Source organism: Pangasianodon hypophthalmus, chromosome 9 (assembly GCF_027358585.1).
Source record: "Pangasianodon hypophthalmus isolate fPanHyp1 chromosome 9, fPanHyp1.pri, whole genome shotgun sequence".
NCBI classification, from domain to species: Eukaryota; Metazoa; Chordata; class Actinopteri; order Siluriformes; family Pangasiidae; genus Pangasianodon; species Pangasianodon hypophthalmus.
Genome location: NC_069718.1, coordinates 27669428 through 27689777, shown reverse-complemented (window position 1 = coordinate 27689777; position 20350 = coordinate 27669428). Strand labels below are relative to the sequence as shown.

The 20350-nt window shown below is 37.8% G+C and overlaps 1 protein-coding gene across 4 annotated transcripts in view; it reads left to right on the top strand.

The window, feature by feature from the left end:
- The window catches only part of LOC117597967 (NACHT, LRR and PYD domains-containing protein 12-like), a 60434-nt gene extending 45681 nt beyond the window's left edge, over positions 1 to 14753 (top strand). For all 4 annotated transcript variants that reach the window (XM_053236795.1, XM_053236796.1, XM_053236797.1 and 1 more), the window contains 6 exons: positions 2795 to 2968; positions 8127 to 8300; positions 9785 to 9958; positions 11122 to 11295; positions 11522 to 11698; positions 11874 to 14753. In XM_053236795.1, coding sequence (XP_053092770.1) covers positions 2795 to 2968; positions 8127 to 8300; positions 9785 to 9958; positions 11122 to 11295; positions 11522 to 11698; positions 11874 to 11889 — 889 coding nt within the window. In that variant the 3' untranslated portion in view covers positions 11890 to 14753. The remainder of the gene's footprint in view (positions 1 to 2794; positions 2969 to 8126; positions 8301 to 9784; positions 9959 to 11121; positions 11296 to 11521; positions 11699 to 11873) is intronic.
- The last annotated feature ends 5597 nt before the right edge of the window (positions 14754 to 20350 follow it).

Genomic DNA, 20350 nt, shown 5'->3' with positions numbered 1-20350 from the left:
ACACACAAGATATTAACAATGCACTAACAAGGTTTTTTGAAGATGAAAAATCTAGAAAGAATGGTTCTAGTGTTTCAAATAATCCAGTCATAGTGAATAATGTTGGGGATTGAGCCGCTTAAGCTGCATGAGCTGAAGCTGAACAGTGAATGAACACTGGTAAACTGAAGTGCTTTACTTGCGGGTTAATTAACTCACCCAAACACATTCTATACACATATGAGATTAATCAGACATATACACAACGTAAACCTAATATTACAACTTGCTTGTGCACAAAATGATGTGAATGAGCAAGTGAACTTGAACTTAAGTAAGGTGCTAGGTAGAACACTGAAACACAGACAATGAAGAACTAAAGCATAAAGAATTCACAATATTGTATTACAGTTCATTTTATTTATTATTTTGGTTGTATGGTTTTATTTTATTTATGTTTCATTTATTTAGGATATTTAATTTTTTTGACATTCCAATTCCAAAGTTTGAATATTCTTAAGAATGAAAAGAAATGGTCTTAAAATGACAGTAAGTGCTGTTGCACTCGTTTAAAAAACGTCCAAAAAAGGGGGAGTCACGTGACTGGCTGAACATGATGGCTGTTTGAATAATTTGTTCTGAGCCCAAGCACCCTAAATTGTTGTTTTACCCCATCTGACCAATTTTCCTCACAGTCCTATAATGGCCCAGCACTTTTTAGAGACTATGGCTACGAGCTCCAAGAATAATTGACCTGATGTAGAGTCAATAGCCAAATCTGTGCTGGAAAGACTGCTCGAAAAACAGCACGGCTACCTCGAACTGCACCATGCTCAGATACAGCAGATGGGAGGGGACACGGATGCTAAGCTAAATACTACCCAAGCCAAACTAGACATACTAACAACAAGCATCAACCTAATAAACTCAAAAATCAATAAGCTACAGTCGAGGGTGAAAAGCAATTCCAGTGCTCTTAGCAGACACAAAAAAACTCTACAGTCAATGGAGTTTAAGCTAGTGGATTACGAAGATTTGAACAGGAGATGTAACATCCATGTTATTGGGCTGAGAGAGAGAAACGAGGGCCCCAATGCTATCCAGTTCTTCTTGCAATCCATACCCCAGTAGTTACCCTCTCTGCACACCGGATCTACAGCGATGCAACGAGGGGAAAATCACACTCTGATAACATCAAGTATCTTCTTCACATAATCAATGCTGCAGCACATATTAATGCTCCTGTAACAGCACTTGATGCTATGAAAGCTTTCAGCAGGTTGGAATGGTTATTCTTATGGTCAGTGCTTCAGGGAAGGTTTTATCCATATCATGTTATGGATGATTTCATATCTTGAAATTTTATATGTATATCACAATATATTCCATCTTCTGTAAAATTGATGAAAAAATTGTCTATACAAAATAACTGCTACTACATATTTGAAAGTGACATTGAACAGAACTATTACAAATGAGAACATTAAAAACATAATATGAATACAAAATCTAAAAAGTAAATATTAAAACACTCTGTTCACCTTCATGTGCCTTAGGTACAAGTTCTTCATATTTTGTTCTGTGTGACACAGTGTTGTGGGGAGTTTCACTCTGTCATGCTCCTACATGCTTTTTTTTTTTTTGCCCAATTTCCTCCCTAATTTATTCATGGCTGATTCCCACCCTCCAGTTCAGTCTCCCCTGTCATACAACCGTGTCCTCTACTAACTCCTTACACAAGTGACGCCAACTGCATCTTTTCAAACTGCTCATGCAACATAGAGGAAAGTGGTATCTGCCCACTTCCATATGCATGAGCTCACAGATGCCCATGATCAGTTAGTATCACTGTGATTGATAGGGGAGAGAGAGTATGCCACCCCTCCCTCCCTGAGAGCATGGACTCACTTGCTCACTTGGACTCCCGGCCACTGATGGCTGTGGCATCATCAGGATTTGAACTCAAGATCTCTGTTAAATAGGATGAATGCTTTTCTGTTGCACCACTCAGGAGGATTTTTCTTGTCACAGCACACTGCTAGCGCCTACCTTAGTGACATAAATTGGCTGCCAAAAAGTGGCTTTTGCGACATTGGTAATATAGAGGACACAGGAAAATATCTATCAACAGACATTATTCATTATTATATTTTCTCATCTTATGATATGTATCACCATATTGCACAGCCCTATCTGTACTGAGGAACACATGTGAGAGAGAATAAGGATGCTTTCACACCTACCTTGTTTGGTTTGGACAGATCAAACTTTCTCTTTAGTTTGGATGTGTTTGGATGTATGTGACTCCACCTGTACTCGGGTCCACACCAAACACCTGATCCAGCGTGTGTGTAAAATCAGAGGTCTCGAGGTGACAGATTTGTAACTGTATGGGCACAGAGAACAACACACACCAACTGTTGTGTACCGTCTCTGTGAAATTCAACATGTAACTCACTGTAAAGTACCACTAGTACTGGCATGTTATTAACTGATAGTGTACAGTTCTATAATTCTTTATTTTATGTAATAAAATGCACTGTATCTGCAGTGTTGGTTATAGAAACTTCGCTCTCACATGTGTGTGTTATGTACATGACCTAATGGTCTTATAATAAATTGAAGCTGAGAGATTGTGGAGTGCAGAAAGACGTCCCTGCTCCTGTAAATGTGCTGATGTGGTGTCCTGTCCTCTGATTTGTGTGTGTGAGAGAAACACACTGACATTTCTGTTACATGTTAAACTTTAGCTGTATTATGGCTGTGTTTGTGTGTTTGAGATCAGTGTTCTGATATTTCATCATTTCTCTTCCAGGCTGCGTGAGTGTAATCTGACAGAGGAAAGCTGTAGAGTTCTGTCCTCAGTTCTCAGCTCAAACTCCTCCAGTCTGAGAGAACTGGACCTGAGTATCAATAAACTGCAGGATTCAGGAGTGAAGCTGCTCTCTGCTGGACTGGAGAATCCACACTGTACACTGGAGATACTGAGGTACACACACACACACACACACACACACACACATGTAGCTGTAAATTTTAGAATATGATTTAAATATTTGTATGAAACTGAAATGTGTTTGTGAGAATCAGATTTACTTTTTAGATTAATTCTATATCATGAAAAAATAAAAGCTATATTTATGAACTGTAATTATAGCTGTTTAGATCTTGTGTCTCTACTAGAGGTGTAACGCAATGCTATTATCTGTATCTGTTTAGTGCTTAAAATATTAATAACCTTTTTCATATTTGGATTTAAACAGGAAGAGGGCGTGGTCTGCACCAGAGTTTTTTTTTTTTTTTCATGTGAACCCTATCACTATGCCCCGAAAAACAGTGAAAAAAATCAGGGCTGTTGCAAAAAGAAAACATTTTTATTCAGAAATTATAACACATTCATTTTTATTTATTTATTTATTCATTCATTCATTTATTTACTTATTGGGGTATTTTAATTATATAACTTTATTCAACTCCTGAACCAGATGTCCTGTGGAACTTTCTGGAAAACTTTCTGGAAAAATCTTCTATCTAATGTGACTGAGTAAAAAAGCTAACTATGTTTGAAACACCACAATGTCTTTTCCAAATCAAGAAACTTTTATTTACTGTTGACAACAACAGCCACCTAATAATATTTGATCAGATTTACTTTAGCTGTTTTGTTTGTTACATTCCAGAAAGATCAGAAACTGGACACGCTATCAGAATCTGTTATAAAGCTGGACATGGTACCGGCTCCATGAGGACAGATAACATCAGAGAAATTGCCTTATTGACCTCACCGTAAAGTACCACTAGTACTGGCATGTTATCAGTGGTGGCTGGTGGTGATATTACATGGGAGGCTGAAATCTATCAATAGCTGGACAATTAAACTATTAGGGTTGATCATTACATTATATCTTGAGGTCTCAATGACAATAAAAATCAATTAATGAATTAATTAACTGACTAAATAATTTATTAATTAATTATCATAATCATTATCTGTAAGTTGCTCTGGATAAGGGCGTTTATTAAATGCTGTAAATGTAAATAATATTTAAACATATTATTACACACACAGACACACACACACACTTAAAGTAGATAGGGAGCTTCGTTAGTGGTTTATAACGTTTAGTGGTTTAAGTCTGTAATGCTCAACTGGGTTCATGTTGCATTTCCTCTGAATAGCAAACACAAACAGAAAAGCTGTAACTCTTTAGTTTAAACTAAAAAACACTAAACTTACAGTTCTGTCATCTGTCCTTTTGTGTAATTTGTACTTTGATTAGACATTGTGTGCTCAATCTATCAACTTTTAGTTTCTCCTCCAAACACATTTTAGGGAAAAATGATGATGGAGTAAATAATCCACCTCGGTCAAGTTCACTACACTCGCGACTGTGTCTGCAACACGACTGCTGATGATGTATACCAGACACATCACTGAAACGGGATAAAAGATTATAACCCTAATTAAGCTCAAATGTAGGAGGCTGTCACTCCTTGTAATCACAGAGACATCTCACTCAGATACAGCAGATGGAAGGGTACACGAATGCTAAGTGAAGCTAGAAACTCTAACAACTAGCATCAACTCATTAAACTCAAAAATCAAAAAGCTAGAGTCAGGTGTGAAGAGCAATTCCAGTGCACTTAGAAGGCACAAAAAATTCCTACAGTCAGTGGAGCTTAAGCTAGCTGATTATGAAGATTTTAACAGAAGATGTAACATCCGTATTATTGGGCTGAGAAAGGGTAACGGGGGCGCGAATGCTATCCAGATCCTCTTGCGATCCGTACGTCAATGCTTCCCCTCTCTGCACACCAGATCTACAGCAACGCAGTAACCAAACAAGGGGAAAATCTAACTCTGATTTTCAGTGGTCTTCGTTATAAAAGCCTCCATTCTAAAGCCTTTCTTCATGCTGCTAAGAAAGAGCCCCTCATCATTGATGGAAGCACAGTCCACTTCACCTCCGAATACAGTAACTACACAGTGAAGTGACGCCTAGCCTTCTCCCAGGCCATGTCCACAACTGCTCAGTGGAGGACCCTAAGATATTATGGGACGCAATCAAAGGCTTCATGAGGAGTAACACCACGTGTTTTTGTTATAATCTGCATAAAGCTAAGTCTGTTGAACTACAAAGCCTTGAAAAATTTTAAAAGTCTAGACTCAGTTACAGCATGGTCAAAAAAGAAACAACTTTCAGAGTTTCAGATTCATAGGACTAGACAGTGCTACTATTTCCAAGGTGCCAGACCTAGTCATCTCTTAGTGAGCAGTCTGCAGACATTCCTGCCATTAAGACTTCAAATGGGAATATTACCACTGATCCTAAAGAGATAAATGATAGTGATCTTTTTATTCCAGCTTATACAAATCAAAAATATTACTAGATAAGGGTAGATGTGACCATATTCTAAGTTAAACCTCCCTCAACTATCTAGCTTGGACTCAGGGGATTTGGATAACCCTATTTCCTTGGAGGAATTGAAAGAGGCTGCCCTCAATATGCAAAGAGGTAAATCACATGGAATCCTACAGAATTTTATGTCACCTTCTGGGATCAAACAGGCTCATTTCTCATTAATATGATTAACTACTCCATTGAAAAGAGCAGTTTTCTGAATCAGTCTTCTGAATTCTGACCTTAAAATCTACACCAAACTACTCACTCATCACCTTCAGCACCATATGCCAACATTAGTAAACTGTGATCAGACAGGATTTATTAAATCTAGACTAGCATCAGATAACGTCAGATGTATTTTTCACATAATCAATACAGCAGCACATATTAATGCTCCTGTAGCAGTGTTATCTCTCGATGCTATGAAAGCTTGGTTGGAATGGTCATTCTTATGGTCAGTCCTTCAGGGAAGGTTTTATCCATATGGTTAAAGCATTATATGCCAATCCCTCTGCATCTGTGTTAATGGGACAAATATACTCTTATCTATTTCCAGTTTCTAGGTCATCATGCAAGGGGTTCCCCCTTAGTCCAGTGCTTGTCACTCTTTCTCTTGAGCCTTTAGCTCAGATGAGTCTCCAGTCTTCCAAGGTGCTACCCATCTCTGTTCATGATACTCACCATCACTTAGCCTTATATGCTGATGATGTGTTAGTGTTTTGGAAAATCCTATAGAGTCTATACCTCATCTATTAACCATCTGCGAGGAGTTTGGATGCCTATCTAGCTTTAAAATTAACTGGTCAATATCTGCACTTTTACCATTAAATGAATCTGCCATAGCATCATTTATTCCAGCTACTATTCCCATTGTTCCACACTTCAAGTACTTAGGAATTGAAATTTTCCCTCTCTCAATCAGATTGCTAAACACAATTACTCCTTAGCTTTTACCAAGGTGCAGTACTCTCTAGATAGATGGACGAGCCTCCCCCATTTCTCCTCAAGCCTGAGTTTCCATCATAAAAATGAACTTTCTGCCCAGAATTCATTTTGTTAGCTCCACAGTCCCAAACTCCCATCCCTACCAAACAACTTCTGTAAAAAATTACATTCTGTCATGTCTAAATTCATATGGAAAAACAAATGCCCCCATCTTAAACTCTCCACTCTGTAGAGGAGAAGGGAGGATGGCGGATTGAATGTCCCCAACATTGAAATTTACTACTATTAATTTGTGCTTGGATCGGTACTCACTTGAATCAACCCCCAAACTCCTGTCTATAGGTGTACACTAGAGCAGAACATGGTAGACACCTGGAAACCTCAAGATATCCTTTTTGTTAACAAATCTAATAAGCAGTGCCAGCTGTGCCTAGGCCCCATTATATCTCATCTTATTCAGATGTGGTGATTAGTTGAAAAACACTGTAAAATATCCTGTGATCAACACACTGTATCACATATATTCAACAATAGGGGAATACTAGTTGGAGGGAAACCCATTACTACAGCTCACTGGCGTAATACAGGTGTTCACTATCTGAGAGACATCTGTGAAGACAAAGATCTACGCCCCTATCACGAAATTGGGAATCAGTCTTATCTTCCACAGTCTTCCTTATTCTTTTAATTGTAGCTTACTTCATGTCTCAGTGCATGTGGTGTACCACTGCAAAACCAGCTACCTGTTCATCCTATCTGTAAACTATTCATTGCGCAGAAGAAGAACAAGGGTATGGTATTTGTGCTCTATCCTTTTTTACTAAAAGCCTCTTATATGCCACTTCCTCTGGACTGTATATGGTGGTGAGATTGTCCAGATTTAGAGCCTGATTTAGAGCCTGGGATGCTGTGTCCTCCAACATCCAAGATGCGTCTTGCAACCCTGATCACCAGTTGACTCATTTTAATTATTTGCACAGTACATACTTAACTCCTCTTAAACTCCAGCACATGAATATTATGTGACCCTTCATACGTATTGAAGTTCTCTGGAACTTTTATCGGTATGTTCTGAGAGTGTCCACCAGTTACAGCTTTCTGGATTAAGGTAGCATCCAAACTACTGAATACAGGGACAGTGCACACAATGATAATGGTCCTGATCCTAAACAATTTGTCTGCGTGTAAAATTTCTAAACTCAAAAAAAAAAAAAAAAAAAAAAAAAAAAAAAAAAAAAAAAACCGGTTGTTGCCGGACTCATTGCCTTGTTTTATGATGAAATGCTTGTTCGGAGCGAATGAATAAAAAAATTTAAAAAATTCCAAAATAATCCTTGTTAAAACACTTGTCAATTGCAAATAAGATTTCTTTATCTTTGAAAGACAGAGGGTTTAGTCCTGCTAGTACATCGACATGAGCTGCCCTGCATGTTATTAACTGGTAGTGTACAGTACTATAATTCTTTATTTTCTGTAATAAAATGCACTGTATCTGCAGTGTTGGTTGTAGAAACTTGAACACAGATCAGAGTGTATTGTTTGTAGGCTGCTCGCTCTCACATGTGTGTGTTATGTACATGACCTAATGGTCTTATAATAAATTGTAGCTGAGAGATTGTGGAGTGCAGAAAGACGTCCCTGCTCCTGTAAATGTGCTGATGTGGTGTCCTGTCCTCTGATTTCTGTGTGTGAGAGAAACACACTGACATTTCTGTTCCATGTTAATCTTTAGCTGTATTATGGCTGTGTTTGTGTGTTTGAGATCAGTGTTCTGATATTTCATCATTTCTCTTCCAGTCTGTGGAAGTGTAATCTGACAGAGGAAAGCTGTAGAGCTCTGTCCTCAGTTCTCAGCTCAAACTCCTCCAGTCTGAGAGAACTGGACCTGAGTAACAATAACTTGCAGGATTCAGGAATGAAGCTGCTCTCTGCTGGACTGGAGAATCCACACTGTACACTGGAGACACTGTGGTGAGATAATCACACGCACCCACACACACACACTGTACTGTATATAAAAATGTACTGTATATAAAGATATCTATTTAACTTGCTGTATGTAAACATATATAAAGATATATAAAAATATCTACTGTATTTAACTCGATGTATGTAAACATACAGCAAGTCAACAGATGGATAAAGGTTCTTTATTGATCCACAAGGGAAAATCTGGGGAAGATAGAATGAAACCCCACACAGTCACCTGAACTCAGGATCAAACCCAAGACTTTGGAGCTGTGAGGCAGCAGCTCTACCGATGTGCTGACTGTTTCCTCTTATGTCAGTCACTGATTAAAATAAAAATAGATGCACTTATCCAATGCTGTACTGCATATGCCTAATCAAGTATTTCAGCATCATTAGAAAAATAAGTTGCGATCTGGAGAAAACAGAAATGGTTCTGTACATTGCAGCTAGGTCTACACTGTCTGCATTTAAATCTTCTTTTTGCCAGAGCATATGTTTGTAGAAATTGGTTTTAATTCCAATTTTTTTGCTTTAAAATAAGATCTTGGCAGCTGTGGACTGTTTATAAATCAGCCCCAAAATCCCATCAGTGGACTTGTCTTTCACATCTCAACTTTGTTCCAAAACAGGCACAGTGCTGTGTTTCCCCATGACTCACACTCTGAGAGCAATTAGCATATGAACAAAACATTTCAGTTCTACATTTAAAATTACATTCAAGATTTGTATTTACATTTAATTTTTAGATTCATGTTTAAAATGTATATGTAACATTTACATTTTATATTTACATTTTTTCCATTTATATTTCAATTTAAAATTTAGGACTTAGAACAATGCACACCAACTGTCTCTGTGAAATTCAACATATAAATTTGTGTTAATGCTGAAAAATCTGCATCACTTCTTAGTTCAGAACTAAATACAATTATTTCTAGATCATGGAGATCAGTAATCATTACACATGCATTCATTTTCCTTCAAAAACATTTTCTGGAATATTTTTGCTTCGATTGAACAATAGAAATGAGTCTACAAAATGGTACCGGCTCCATGAGGACAGATAACACCAGAGAAATTGGCTTATTGACCTGTAAAGTACCACTAGTACTGACATGTTATTAACTGGTAGTGTACAGTTCTATAATTCTTTATTTTATGTAATAAAATGCACTGTATCTGCAGTGTTGGTTGTAGAAACTTGAACACAGATCAGAGTGTATTGTTTGTAGGCTGCTCGCTCTCACATGTGTGTGTTATGTACATGACCTAATGGTCTTATAATAAATTGTAGCTGAGAGACTGTGGAGTGCAGAAAGACGTCCCTGCTCTTGTAAATGTGCTGATGTGGTGTCCTGTCCTCTGATTTCTGTGTGTGAGAAAAACACACTGACGTTTCTGTTACATGTTAAACTTTAGCTGTATTATGGCTGTATTTGTGTGTTTGAGATCAGTGCTCTGATATTTCATAATTTCTCTTCCAGGCTGTGTGAGTGTAATCTGACAGAGGAAAGCTGTAGAGTTCTGTCCTCAGTTCTCAGCTCAAACTCCTCCAGTCTGAGAGAACTGAACCTGAGTGTCAATAAACTGCAGGATTCAGGAGTGAAGCTGCTCTCTGCTGGACTGGAGAATCCACACTGTACACTGGAGATACTGAGGTACACACACACACACACACACACAGAGGTCAGATTATCAATTTATCACCAAATTTTACATACAGAAAAGATTGTGTGTTTTTATGTAGCTGTAAATTTTAAAAACTGTACTTATGAATTGTAATTATAGCTGTTTAGATTTTGTGTCTCTACTAGAGGTGTAACACAATGCTATTATCTGTATCTATATCTGTTAAGTGCTCAAAATATTCGTAACTGTTTACGTATTTGGATTTAAACAGGAAGTGGGCGTGGTCTGTACCAGAGGGTTTTTCATGTGAACCCTATCACTATGCCCTGAAAAACAGTGAAAAATCAGGGCTCCTGCAAAAAGAAAACATTTTTTATACAGTAATTATATCACATTTATTAATTAATTTATTTATTTATTTATTCATTCATTTATTTATTTGTTTGGTTGGTTTCTTTCATTATTATATAAGTTTTATTCAGCTCCTAAACCAGGAATCCTGTGGAACTTTCTGGAAAACTTTCTGGAAAAATCTTCTATCTAATATGACTGAGTAAAAAAGTTAACTATATTTCAAAACAACAATGTCTTTGTGAAAATCAAGAACCTGTAATTTACCAGTGACAACAACAGGCACCTATTAATATTTGATCAGATTTACTTTAGCTTTTGTGTTTGTTACATTCCAGAAAGATCAGAAAAGTTCACTGGACACGCTATCAGAATCTGTTATAAAGCTGGACATGGTACCGGCTCCATGAGGACAGATAACATCAGGGAAATTGCCTTATTGACCTCACTGTAAAGTACCACTAGTACTGGCATGTTATTAACTGGTAGTGTACAGTTCTATAATTCTTTATTTTCTGTAATAAAATGCACTATATCTGCAGTGTTGGTTGTAGAAACTTGAACACAGATCAGAGTGTATTGTTTGTAGGCTGCTCGCTCTCACATGTGTGTGTTATGTACATGACCTAATGGTCTTATAATAAATTGTAGCTGAGAGATTGTGGAGTGCAGAAAGACATCCCTGCTCCTGTAAATGTGCTGATGTGGTGTCCTGTCCTCTGATTTCTGTGTGTGAGAGAAACACACTGACGTTTCTGTTACATGTTAAACTTTAGCTGTATTATGGCTGTGTTTGTGTGTTTGAGATCAGTGTTCTGATATTTCATAATTTCTCTTCCAGGCTGCGTGAGTGTAATATGACAGAGGAAAGCTGTAGAGTTCTGTCCTCAGTTCTCAGCTCAAACTCCTCCAGTCTGAGAGAACTGAACCTGAGTGGAAATGAACTGCAGGATTCAGGAGTGAAGCTGCTCTCTGCTGGACTGGAGAATCCACACTGTACACTGGAGATACTGTGGTGAGATAATCACACGCGCACACACACACACACACAGATTTAATAAATGCAGCAGCATCCAATTTTCATCTGTGGTAATTGTAATTGTAGTGATTTGATATATGTTGTCATTGTTGTGTGTGTCAGATGTAAATGTAAATGTACTGTATATAAAGATTTTGTGTAGTTCATGTTTTCGATGCTAAAACTGAGTGTGTTAAGTGTGAGAAGGTTTTCTTTCTTGCAGGATGTGTAACTGCAGTATTACAGATGAAGGTTGTGCTGCTCTGGCTTCAGCTCTGAGGTCAAACTCCTCATCACACCTGAGAGAACTGGATCTGTACGGTAATAATCCAGGAGAATCAGGAGAGAAGCTGCTGTCTGATCTACTGAAGGATCCACACTATAAACTGGAGACACTACAGTGAGTTACTGACTTACTGTTTCTTTACTGTACTGTATTGTATGATACTGAATAATTTTCATTATGTACTCTGACAATATTTACAATATTATAGTTTTATTGTGCATGTGTGTGTGTGCGCTGGTGTTTATGCTGATGTTGTTTGTTTATACTGATGCTCTTCTCTGTCTTACAGCATTGAGATGTATTAACTCACTGGGACTGGTGTATGACAGGAGTCTCACCTCAAACCTCTTTTCCAGGATAAAGCAGTTTTGGTGAAGTGTTAGAACCCGTCCCACATTTCCAGCAGTTTGGGAGCTGAATCATTCATATTCAGATGTAGAAGTTCCATAACAATAACCGTGACTGATCACATCCTTTTATCCACTCAGCTACAAGTTACTTCAGGCTTTAATAATGTATTTTACAATCCAAAGACAAATCCTTCAGCGTCTACACACAACACAGAGATATCATCACATCATCACACTGATTACACAAATACACATCCATGTGTTGTAGTTATTTTTACCTCCTTATTTTTATCTATTTACTCAGTATCTGTTTCTGCACAACATGGCTTTATTCAACTTCTGTTCCTTGTTTGCTAATGTGTTTTTTAAAGGTAAATTCTGGCAAAAAAAAAACAAACAAACTAGAATTTAATATATTATTTGTCATGGTATGTAGTATTATGTTGCATGGGATTGTATTGCTTACTGTCTGTGTTTTAGCAGAATTCAAGTAAAACAAAGTAATCATGCTAGCATTACGGTAGTTAAATGTGTTGTTGCTAACTTCATTTATTTGACTCAGTTTAATTTTGAAAGATGTACAGTTACTCCCTGCTTGCCTCGTGTTTCTCTTCTTGCTGGCACAGTTCTAAAATTTAAATAAAATTAAATTTAATTGAAAATATTCTGGACATGTATGTAACACTGTGCAACTAACTCAAAATCCCTATCTGTTGAGTCAGTTCTTTCACGTAAGTAATCTGTTCGCTCTATCGTGAATAAATTACTTCCAAAGGAAAGTGATTGCTTATTAGCAGTAACCAGCTAGCTATCTCTCTTCCCTGAATACGCCATTATCTGTTGAGCATCGCCCCGCATTTCCCCCTTCACCCCTATTCTCCTCCCCCAAATATCCACCATTAGCACTGTAGTTTTGTTTTTTTTTAATTTTGCATCCACCTCCAAGATACATAATCAGGAGGCAGTTTCCCCAGTATTCAAACCAGTAAATCTCTCTACAGTGTCTGCTGCATCATCATAAGATGAACGATCTGTAAGATACAGTTAGGCATGTTTACAACAGCTGTATCAATGCTTACATTTTTAACAAGTCAAACCTTGAAGGCGGATGGGCGACAACAAGAGAAGACCACATCAGGTTCCACTCCTGTCAGCCAAGAAGGGCAATCTGAGGCTACAGTGGGCACAGACTCACCCAAACTGGACAGTTAGAGATTGGAAAGAGGCCAGTATGTATTCTTCCAGGTCACTGAAAATGAAATGGACATAACTGAGATTATATATCATGAATCTACACCAAATATCCCAAAATATTTTGACAGTAATGTAAGGCAGGCAAATATTTGTCTAATACTAATACTATTTGTCATTTCTATAGGCATGGTGGTAGATTTGTCGACGGTGGAGTGGTTGGCTGCCTTATGTCCCAGGGTGCCCTCATGTCTGTGTTAGCTTCTGGCTCTCCCTTTTAGTTATGCTGTCATAGATAGTCTTGCCAGAGTCCCTGCTTGCACTCTGCATGCAAAGTACATTGTCCTTAGCCATTAGAGGACAAAAGCTCACCTAACAATCTCTCCCTCTCTCTCCATCTCTCTCTCTCCCTCACTCTCTGTCGAGCTACACATGCTACTTCTGAGATGCCAGTGATCCTGTCCCCTTCTGCTCCTCCTCGCTGCTTGACCCATCCTGATGCCCTACTTCTAGTTGGAGTTCTCATCAACTGAGCTCGTTCGCTGCTGCTGGGGGTGGCCCCATATGGACGACCTGAAGAACTGTTTGGATTGCTGGGGATATGGTTTGGGGATCTCATATGGGGAGCTGTACTGTAATGGCTTGGGACTGCGATTGATGTAGTGGCTTTGGGGCTGCAGTTGGCACGAGCACCTTCGTACTCAGGACTCCATCAGTGGACAGTGGATAGATTTTAACCAACCGGACTTCTTGCAAAAACTGTGATGAATTTACAATTGCACCATTTGTCCATATAGTACACAATAATAGAAGGGATTTATTTATAATTGCACTATCTGTTGCACCTAGATAAGGATGGGTTCCCTTTTGAGTCTGGTTCCTCTCAAGGTTTCTTCCTCATATTGTCTCAGGGAGTTTTTCCTTGCCATTATCGCCTCTGGCTTGCTCATTAGGGATAAATTCACATATTTACAATATATATTTTTACAATAATCCATTTATTTCTGTAAAGCTGCTTTGTGACAATGTCCACTGTTAAAAGCGCTATACAAATATAATTGAATTGAATTGAATTGAATAGATTGTATTCAATCTTAATTATTTGTTTTTACAACTTGAGATAACTTTAAATAACTTCATTATACTCTGAGAGGTGAAAAAGAGTATTTGTAATGAACATTGTTTCATCGAGATTTAAAACTATTTCAAAAGGCTGAAAGATATAAATAACACACTGATCTGTGGCCATGTAGTTATAGAAGTCATGTAGCAAATCCTGATGTTTTTTTTTTTTTTTGGTCATTTTTTCCACCTCCTCCCTTCATTTAATATTTCACTGCTGCACTATTTATGATTAATCTGACATTTACATACACAAGGCCTTTATGTTATAAAGTCTGATACTGCACTGCTGTGTAATTATAGAGATATTTAGAAATTTCTTACAGTCATTATTTGGGTAAAATGTTCCTTAATTCTGTAAAAAGTTTAGTTTAACCATAATTACTGAATAATTCAAATTAGTTACTGAATGATATGTTTTAAAATGAATAACTTAATAACAATCCATGGATTTTAAAGGTTCATGAATAAGTGATGTTATAGTATGTGTGTGTAAATCTGTGTTACTGAGCGTGTGTGTGTGTGTGTGTGTATGTGTGTGTGTGTGTGTGAATCTGTGTACTGTGTATCATCAGGTCCTCGGCTCCTGGCTGCCAGGTTTGTTGTCTGGATGGTCGAGTTCCCTGTTTAAAGTGTGTTATTATGTACATGTATGTAAGGATTTAATAAAAAGGCATCATGCTCATTGGTTATTTCACTGTCATGATCCGCCCACTTCAGTTCATGAGATTTTGTTGGTCTATCAGTGTGGGTGAAAGAGAGAATGAGAAAGCCTGTGTGCCTCTGTGTATTGTTGCAGGGCTGGGGAGGAGGCCGCATTACCACTTTATGTTCTGTTTGGGGCTAAATGACTCCTTTTAAAACCCTGTACATTATAGAACTGATTGTTCCAGCCTGAGCTTACCTCAGCTCCTCTAACAACAATATTCACTTTACACAGATTGATATGTAACATGGTTTTAAACTAGTTTAAATATTAAGATAAGATAAGATAAGATAAACTTTATTAATCCCCGAAGGGAAATTCAGGTAGTCTCATAGATAAGTAAGAAAGAAAGTAGTAGTAAAAAGTAGTGAGAGTAGTAAAGTAGTGAGTTAGTTTTTCTGTGTGCATCTTTTCACCACGGCCTCCAGTGACTCAAACCTCATTCCAGTCACTGAAGAAGCTTTTTGCACCAGTTTGTCCACCCGCCTTGCATCCTTCTGCTTTATGCTGCCTCCCCAGCAGACTGCAGCATAAAACAGCACACTTGCTACTGTAGTTTTGTAAAACATATGTAGCATCTTCCTGCAGATGTCGAAGGACCTAAGCGGTCTTAGGAGGAAAAGCCGTCTCTGCCCTTTTTTATATTGTACATCTGTGTGAAGTGACCAGTCCAACTTATTGTCCAGGTGCACACCTAGATATCTGTAGGCTGGGACCACTTCATTGTCCGCACCATAGATGCTGACTGGATAAGGAGGGGGTTTAGCCCTTCGAAAATCCACTACCATCTCCTTGGTTTTAGAGGTGTTTACTAGGAGGTAGTTTTTGTGACTCCAGTCACTGAAGGATTTTATCAGGGCTCTTTACTCCTCTTCCTGACCATTCCTGATACATGCAACAATCGCAGTATCATCAGAATACTTCTGAATGTGGCAACACTCAGAATTGTAGGTGAAGTCTGCTGTGTACAGTGTGAACAGGAATGGAGCCAAAACAGTCCCCTGTGGAGCCCCTGTGCTGCTTAGAACTCTAGCAGAGATGCAGTTGCCCAGCCTGACAAACTGTGGCCTTTCTGTTAGGTCAGTGATCCAGGACACAAATGAGAGGTCAACCCCCAACCCTTTCAGTTTGTCTCTAAGGATGATTGGTTGGATGGTATTGAATGCGCTCGAAAAATCAAAAAACATAATCCTCACGTAACTTGCGGGTTCTTCCAGATGAGACAAAACACGGTGACACATGTAGAGGACAGCATCATCCACACCAATGTGCTCTCTGTAAGCAAACTGCAGGGGATCCATTGCGTGTTTAACCTCGAGTCTTAGTAGGTGCAGAATCATCCTCTCCAGAACCTTCATAATGTGGGATGTGAGAGCCACCGGCCTATAGTCATTTAGTTCAGCTGGACACTTTACTTTAGGTACTGGAACTATACAAGATGTTTTCCACAGAGCCGGGACCCTCCCCAATTTTAGACTCAGGTTGAAGATCCTCTGCAGAGGCTCACACAGTTGAGCAGCACAGTCCTTAAGCAGTCTAGGACAAACACCATCTGGGCCAGCTGCCTTCCCACGGCACAGTCTTTGTAACTGCAGCCTCACCGTTGTTACTGTGACAGATGGTGGAGCATGCTCAGGTGAAGGAGGGGGCAAAGCTGCAGGGGTGGAGATGCACACAGGTGTAGGCAAAGGAGTTGGAGTAGATCGAGGAGGAGACAGAATTATTGTCTTATTACTGTGCACTGGATTATTCTGCCATAACAACTCCAACACACGCCTCTTCTCTACTTTTTACTCTTATTACTATTATTATTATTATTATTATTATTATTATTATTATTAAGAACATATCTTCATGCCTCTCAGCACTTGACATGGAAATGTTAAAAAAAGGTTTATATTTACTTTTTATATCTGGATATCTGTAACAACTGATTTGTGATAAAAAGTCCATTGTTAAAAACGCTATATAATGAAATCACCGAGTGCATGAATGAATGAATAAATAAATAAAATTAAAATGCCGGTCCTGCGATTTTAAATCAAACTTTATTGAATAATTCACAATTTGTTACAATAAATCTTCAACATTCGCAATTGTTACAATAACTCTTGAACATTTACACAGTTTAAATATTTCACAATTTGTTACAGTAATTCTTCAACATTACAAACTTTTAAATATACAAAAATAACTATTTACAACATAGTCCAATCATATTATTATATCTACATAGTTATTTCCCTTAAATATTTACAGACATCATATTTTTAATAAAGACCATGGAGATTTATTTTTAGATCTTCGCTCCATTGTCCTTTGTCTTTTTAGTTCATTTAAGATTAGTTTAAAAAGCGTCTCAGCTGGGAGATGGCATTGCTTACTGATCATTGTGCACCTTGTTTTCCACATTTTATACTTAACAATACACATTATAAGCCTATAAAATCTTTTATGTTTTTGGCTTTTTTTTTTTTCCAAATATTCCATACATTATAGTCTTTTCATTTGTGTTGATATTCAGTCCTAGATGTTTGGGTTTCTTGCCTTATTTCAGCTGAGTGTGAGCAATGGAGCAATAAATGGTCTATTGTCTCATCCTCATCACAATCATCAACAGCACAGTTTTTCTTTGTTCCCAAACAGCTCCATTTCACCTCACATCTAACTGCGAGTCTTAAAAACATCAGTTTCCATCATATGAAGGTCTTGCTTATTTGAATCCTAGTTTTATAATTCGCAGCTTTCCAATGATGGATTTCTGTCTTAATCTCTTCTTGTTGTTTCTGCCAGTTTCCTTCGACACATTTAGTAGCCGATATGGTCAGTCCTAGTCATTAGATTTGGGCTTTTATCTGGATGGTTAAAGTTGGGAGAAATCTGTTTCCTATCCATACTGCCTCCGGTTTATTTTGGTGTCATTTGGCTCCTGACTCTTCTTCATCTCATTTAAACAGTTCATTTATTCCGTCTAGTTCTTTTGGACTCTTTATAAAGAGCGGAATATCATCGGCATATGCAGTGACTTTTTCTTTTTTCCCTGTTGAAGTTTTAACGCCCTGTATTCTTGGATCTTCTTTTATTTAGTGGAAAAGTGGCCTAATGGCTATAATATAGAGTGCAGCGCTCAAAGGCCAGCCTTGTTGAACTCCTCTGTTTATCTCAAAGGAATCCGTTAAATAACCGTTTACATTCATCTGAACTGCTCATTTTTTACATCAAGCTTTTAGCATTTTAATAAAGTCTTTTGGAAAGCCATAATGTTCCATAACGCTCCATAAATAATCTCTGGATATCAAGTCAGAAGCTTTTTTTTTTTTTCCCTTATTTATTTATTTATATATTTATTTATTTTTTGAGCATGTATTTAAAAAAAAAAAACATACAGCCAAACAGCAATCAGTGTGAGGAGGTTAGTAAAAGTACTGTGTGTTTGTAAAACATTGACATTCCCTTTACAGACACGAGACGCTCCTTTTGAGCATGTCTGTGGGCTCAAGGCCCGGATTCTACACTCCTAGGTCCACTATAACTCCGGGTCACGTGGAGCAGCACAACATCTTATTAGTAGCCCATCATTCAGCTGATCACCATCAAAGTCTGTGTACACTTTTAATCGAGCCACATTTTACCACACGACTAGTTCACTCACAAATGCCACCACTGCCCTCCACTACTAGTACTACTAGTAGTAGTAGTATTGCTGCTGTTGTTGTTGTTGTTGGCTGTTGTGATCATGTTTTAATATATGCTCTAACAAGCAACAAACATTTCTTAAAGGAATTTCTAATTGTTCATTCATTATTTCCTAAAGATACAGGTGAGCCAGTTATAAACATAGAAACAAGAAGAAGAAGAACAGGAGAGGAACATGAGGTAGAGGGAATAAAAAACAGAGCAGGTAATAATATTAATATCATATCATGAGGTCAGTAATGTAACTGTAGAACTGCTGATATTAGTTCAGCTCATGTGGTTCAGTGATGTTAGTTCTGTTCAAAAACTGACAATATGAACTTATTTTAAAACAGAGATGCTGCAAGAGCTGGATGATGGGACAGAGGCTGAAGCTATCAGTCAGCTCACACTGTAAAAAGTGATTTTTTGAACTTGTAAATAAAGCTAGCATAATTTAAGTATATTTTACAAACAAATCCTATTTTGTCTTTTTACTTAAAAATGTCACGTATAATTCAATAAGCTACTTGAGGTTTCGTTTTCATTTACTGTGCTTAAATACATAAGTAAATTCAAATGAATCTGCCGAAGTAAGATTTACTTAGTGTTTTGTCATCTAATGAACTAATGCAAAAAATGACAAACGCAAGTAAATCTTACTCCACGAGGCCAGGTAATCTATGCGCATGCTCTCTTGGTTCTGAAGTTGGTGCGCAGAGGAAGGCAATGGAGAATTTTCAACAGATGCTTTCATTTTGTTGTCTTCTATGCAATTCATTGCCATTCTCTTCAGAGAAGCAATATTTTGAGCACCTTAGCAACCATCTGAGGAGGTACGAGGTGGTGACTTGTGTATTCAAAAACTGCAGCTTCAGCACAAGCATTTATTTGACCTTTGCTACCCATAAACCCAGGAAACACAATAAACACTCCCTTGAAGATTTTAAAACAGAAGTCTTGAAAAAATACCCAAATCCCACTGTTTTGCAAAATGATTCAGAGGTCTCTGAGGATGACACAGAACTGGATGAAACTTTGGTTGAACCACAAGATAATTTGTCTGACGTTATAAAGAAGAAGTTTGGTCAACTTTTTCTAAAGTTGGAAAGTAATTTCAACGTGTCAAACAGGTGCATTGATCAAATCGTAGATGAGCTTCAGTTCATATCCTCCTCTGCATCTGCTCCAGTTTTGAAAGATGTTGTTGAGTCCACTTTAAAAAGCCATAACTGTGACATAGATCCAACAGTTATCTCAGATTTGGAGAAAAATCTGTGTGAATCAAACCTTGTCAGTTCAGCTTTAGGGAAAGATGGACCTTTTTCAACAGCATATAAGAGGAGAGAATTTATGAAAACACATTTTTCAGTTGTTGAACCAGTAGAATACATACTGGACAATAAAGACAACAGAACATTCCACTATGTTCCAATACTCCAGTCTTTGTTGCAAGTCTTGAAGAATATCGAAGAAAAGGACCTAGTCACTCAAAAAAATACTGGATGTGCATCACAATACCAGTCCTTCCATGATGGATCTCACTTTCTTGTAAATGAATTTTTCCCAGGCAATGTCAAGAGATTAAGTCTTATTCTGTACATCGATGACTTCGAAGTATGCAATCCCTTGGGAACTTCTCGCAAGATTCACAAAGTCACCGCTGTCTACTGGGTGTTAGGAAACTTTCCAGCACATGCACGATCAACATTGGCATCTATT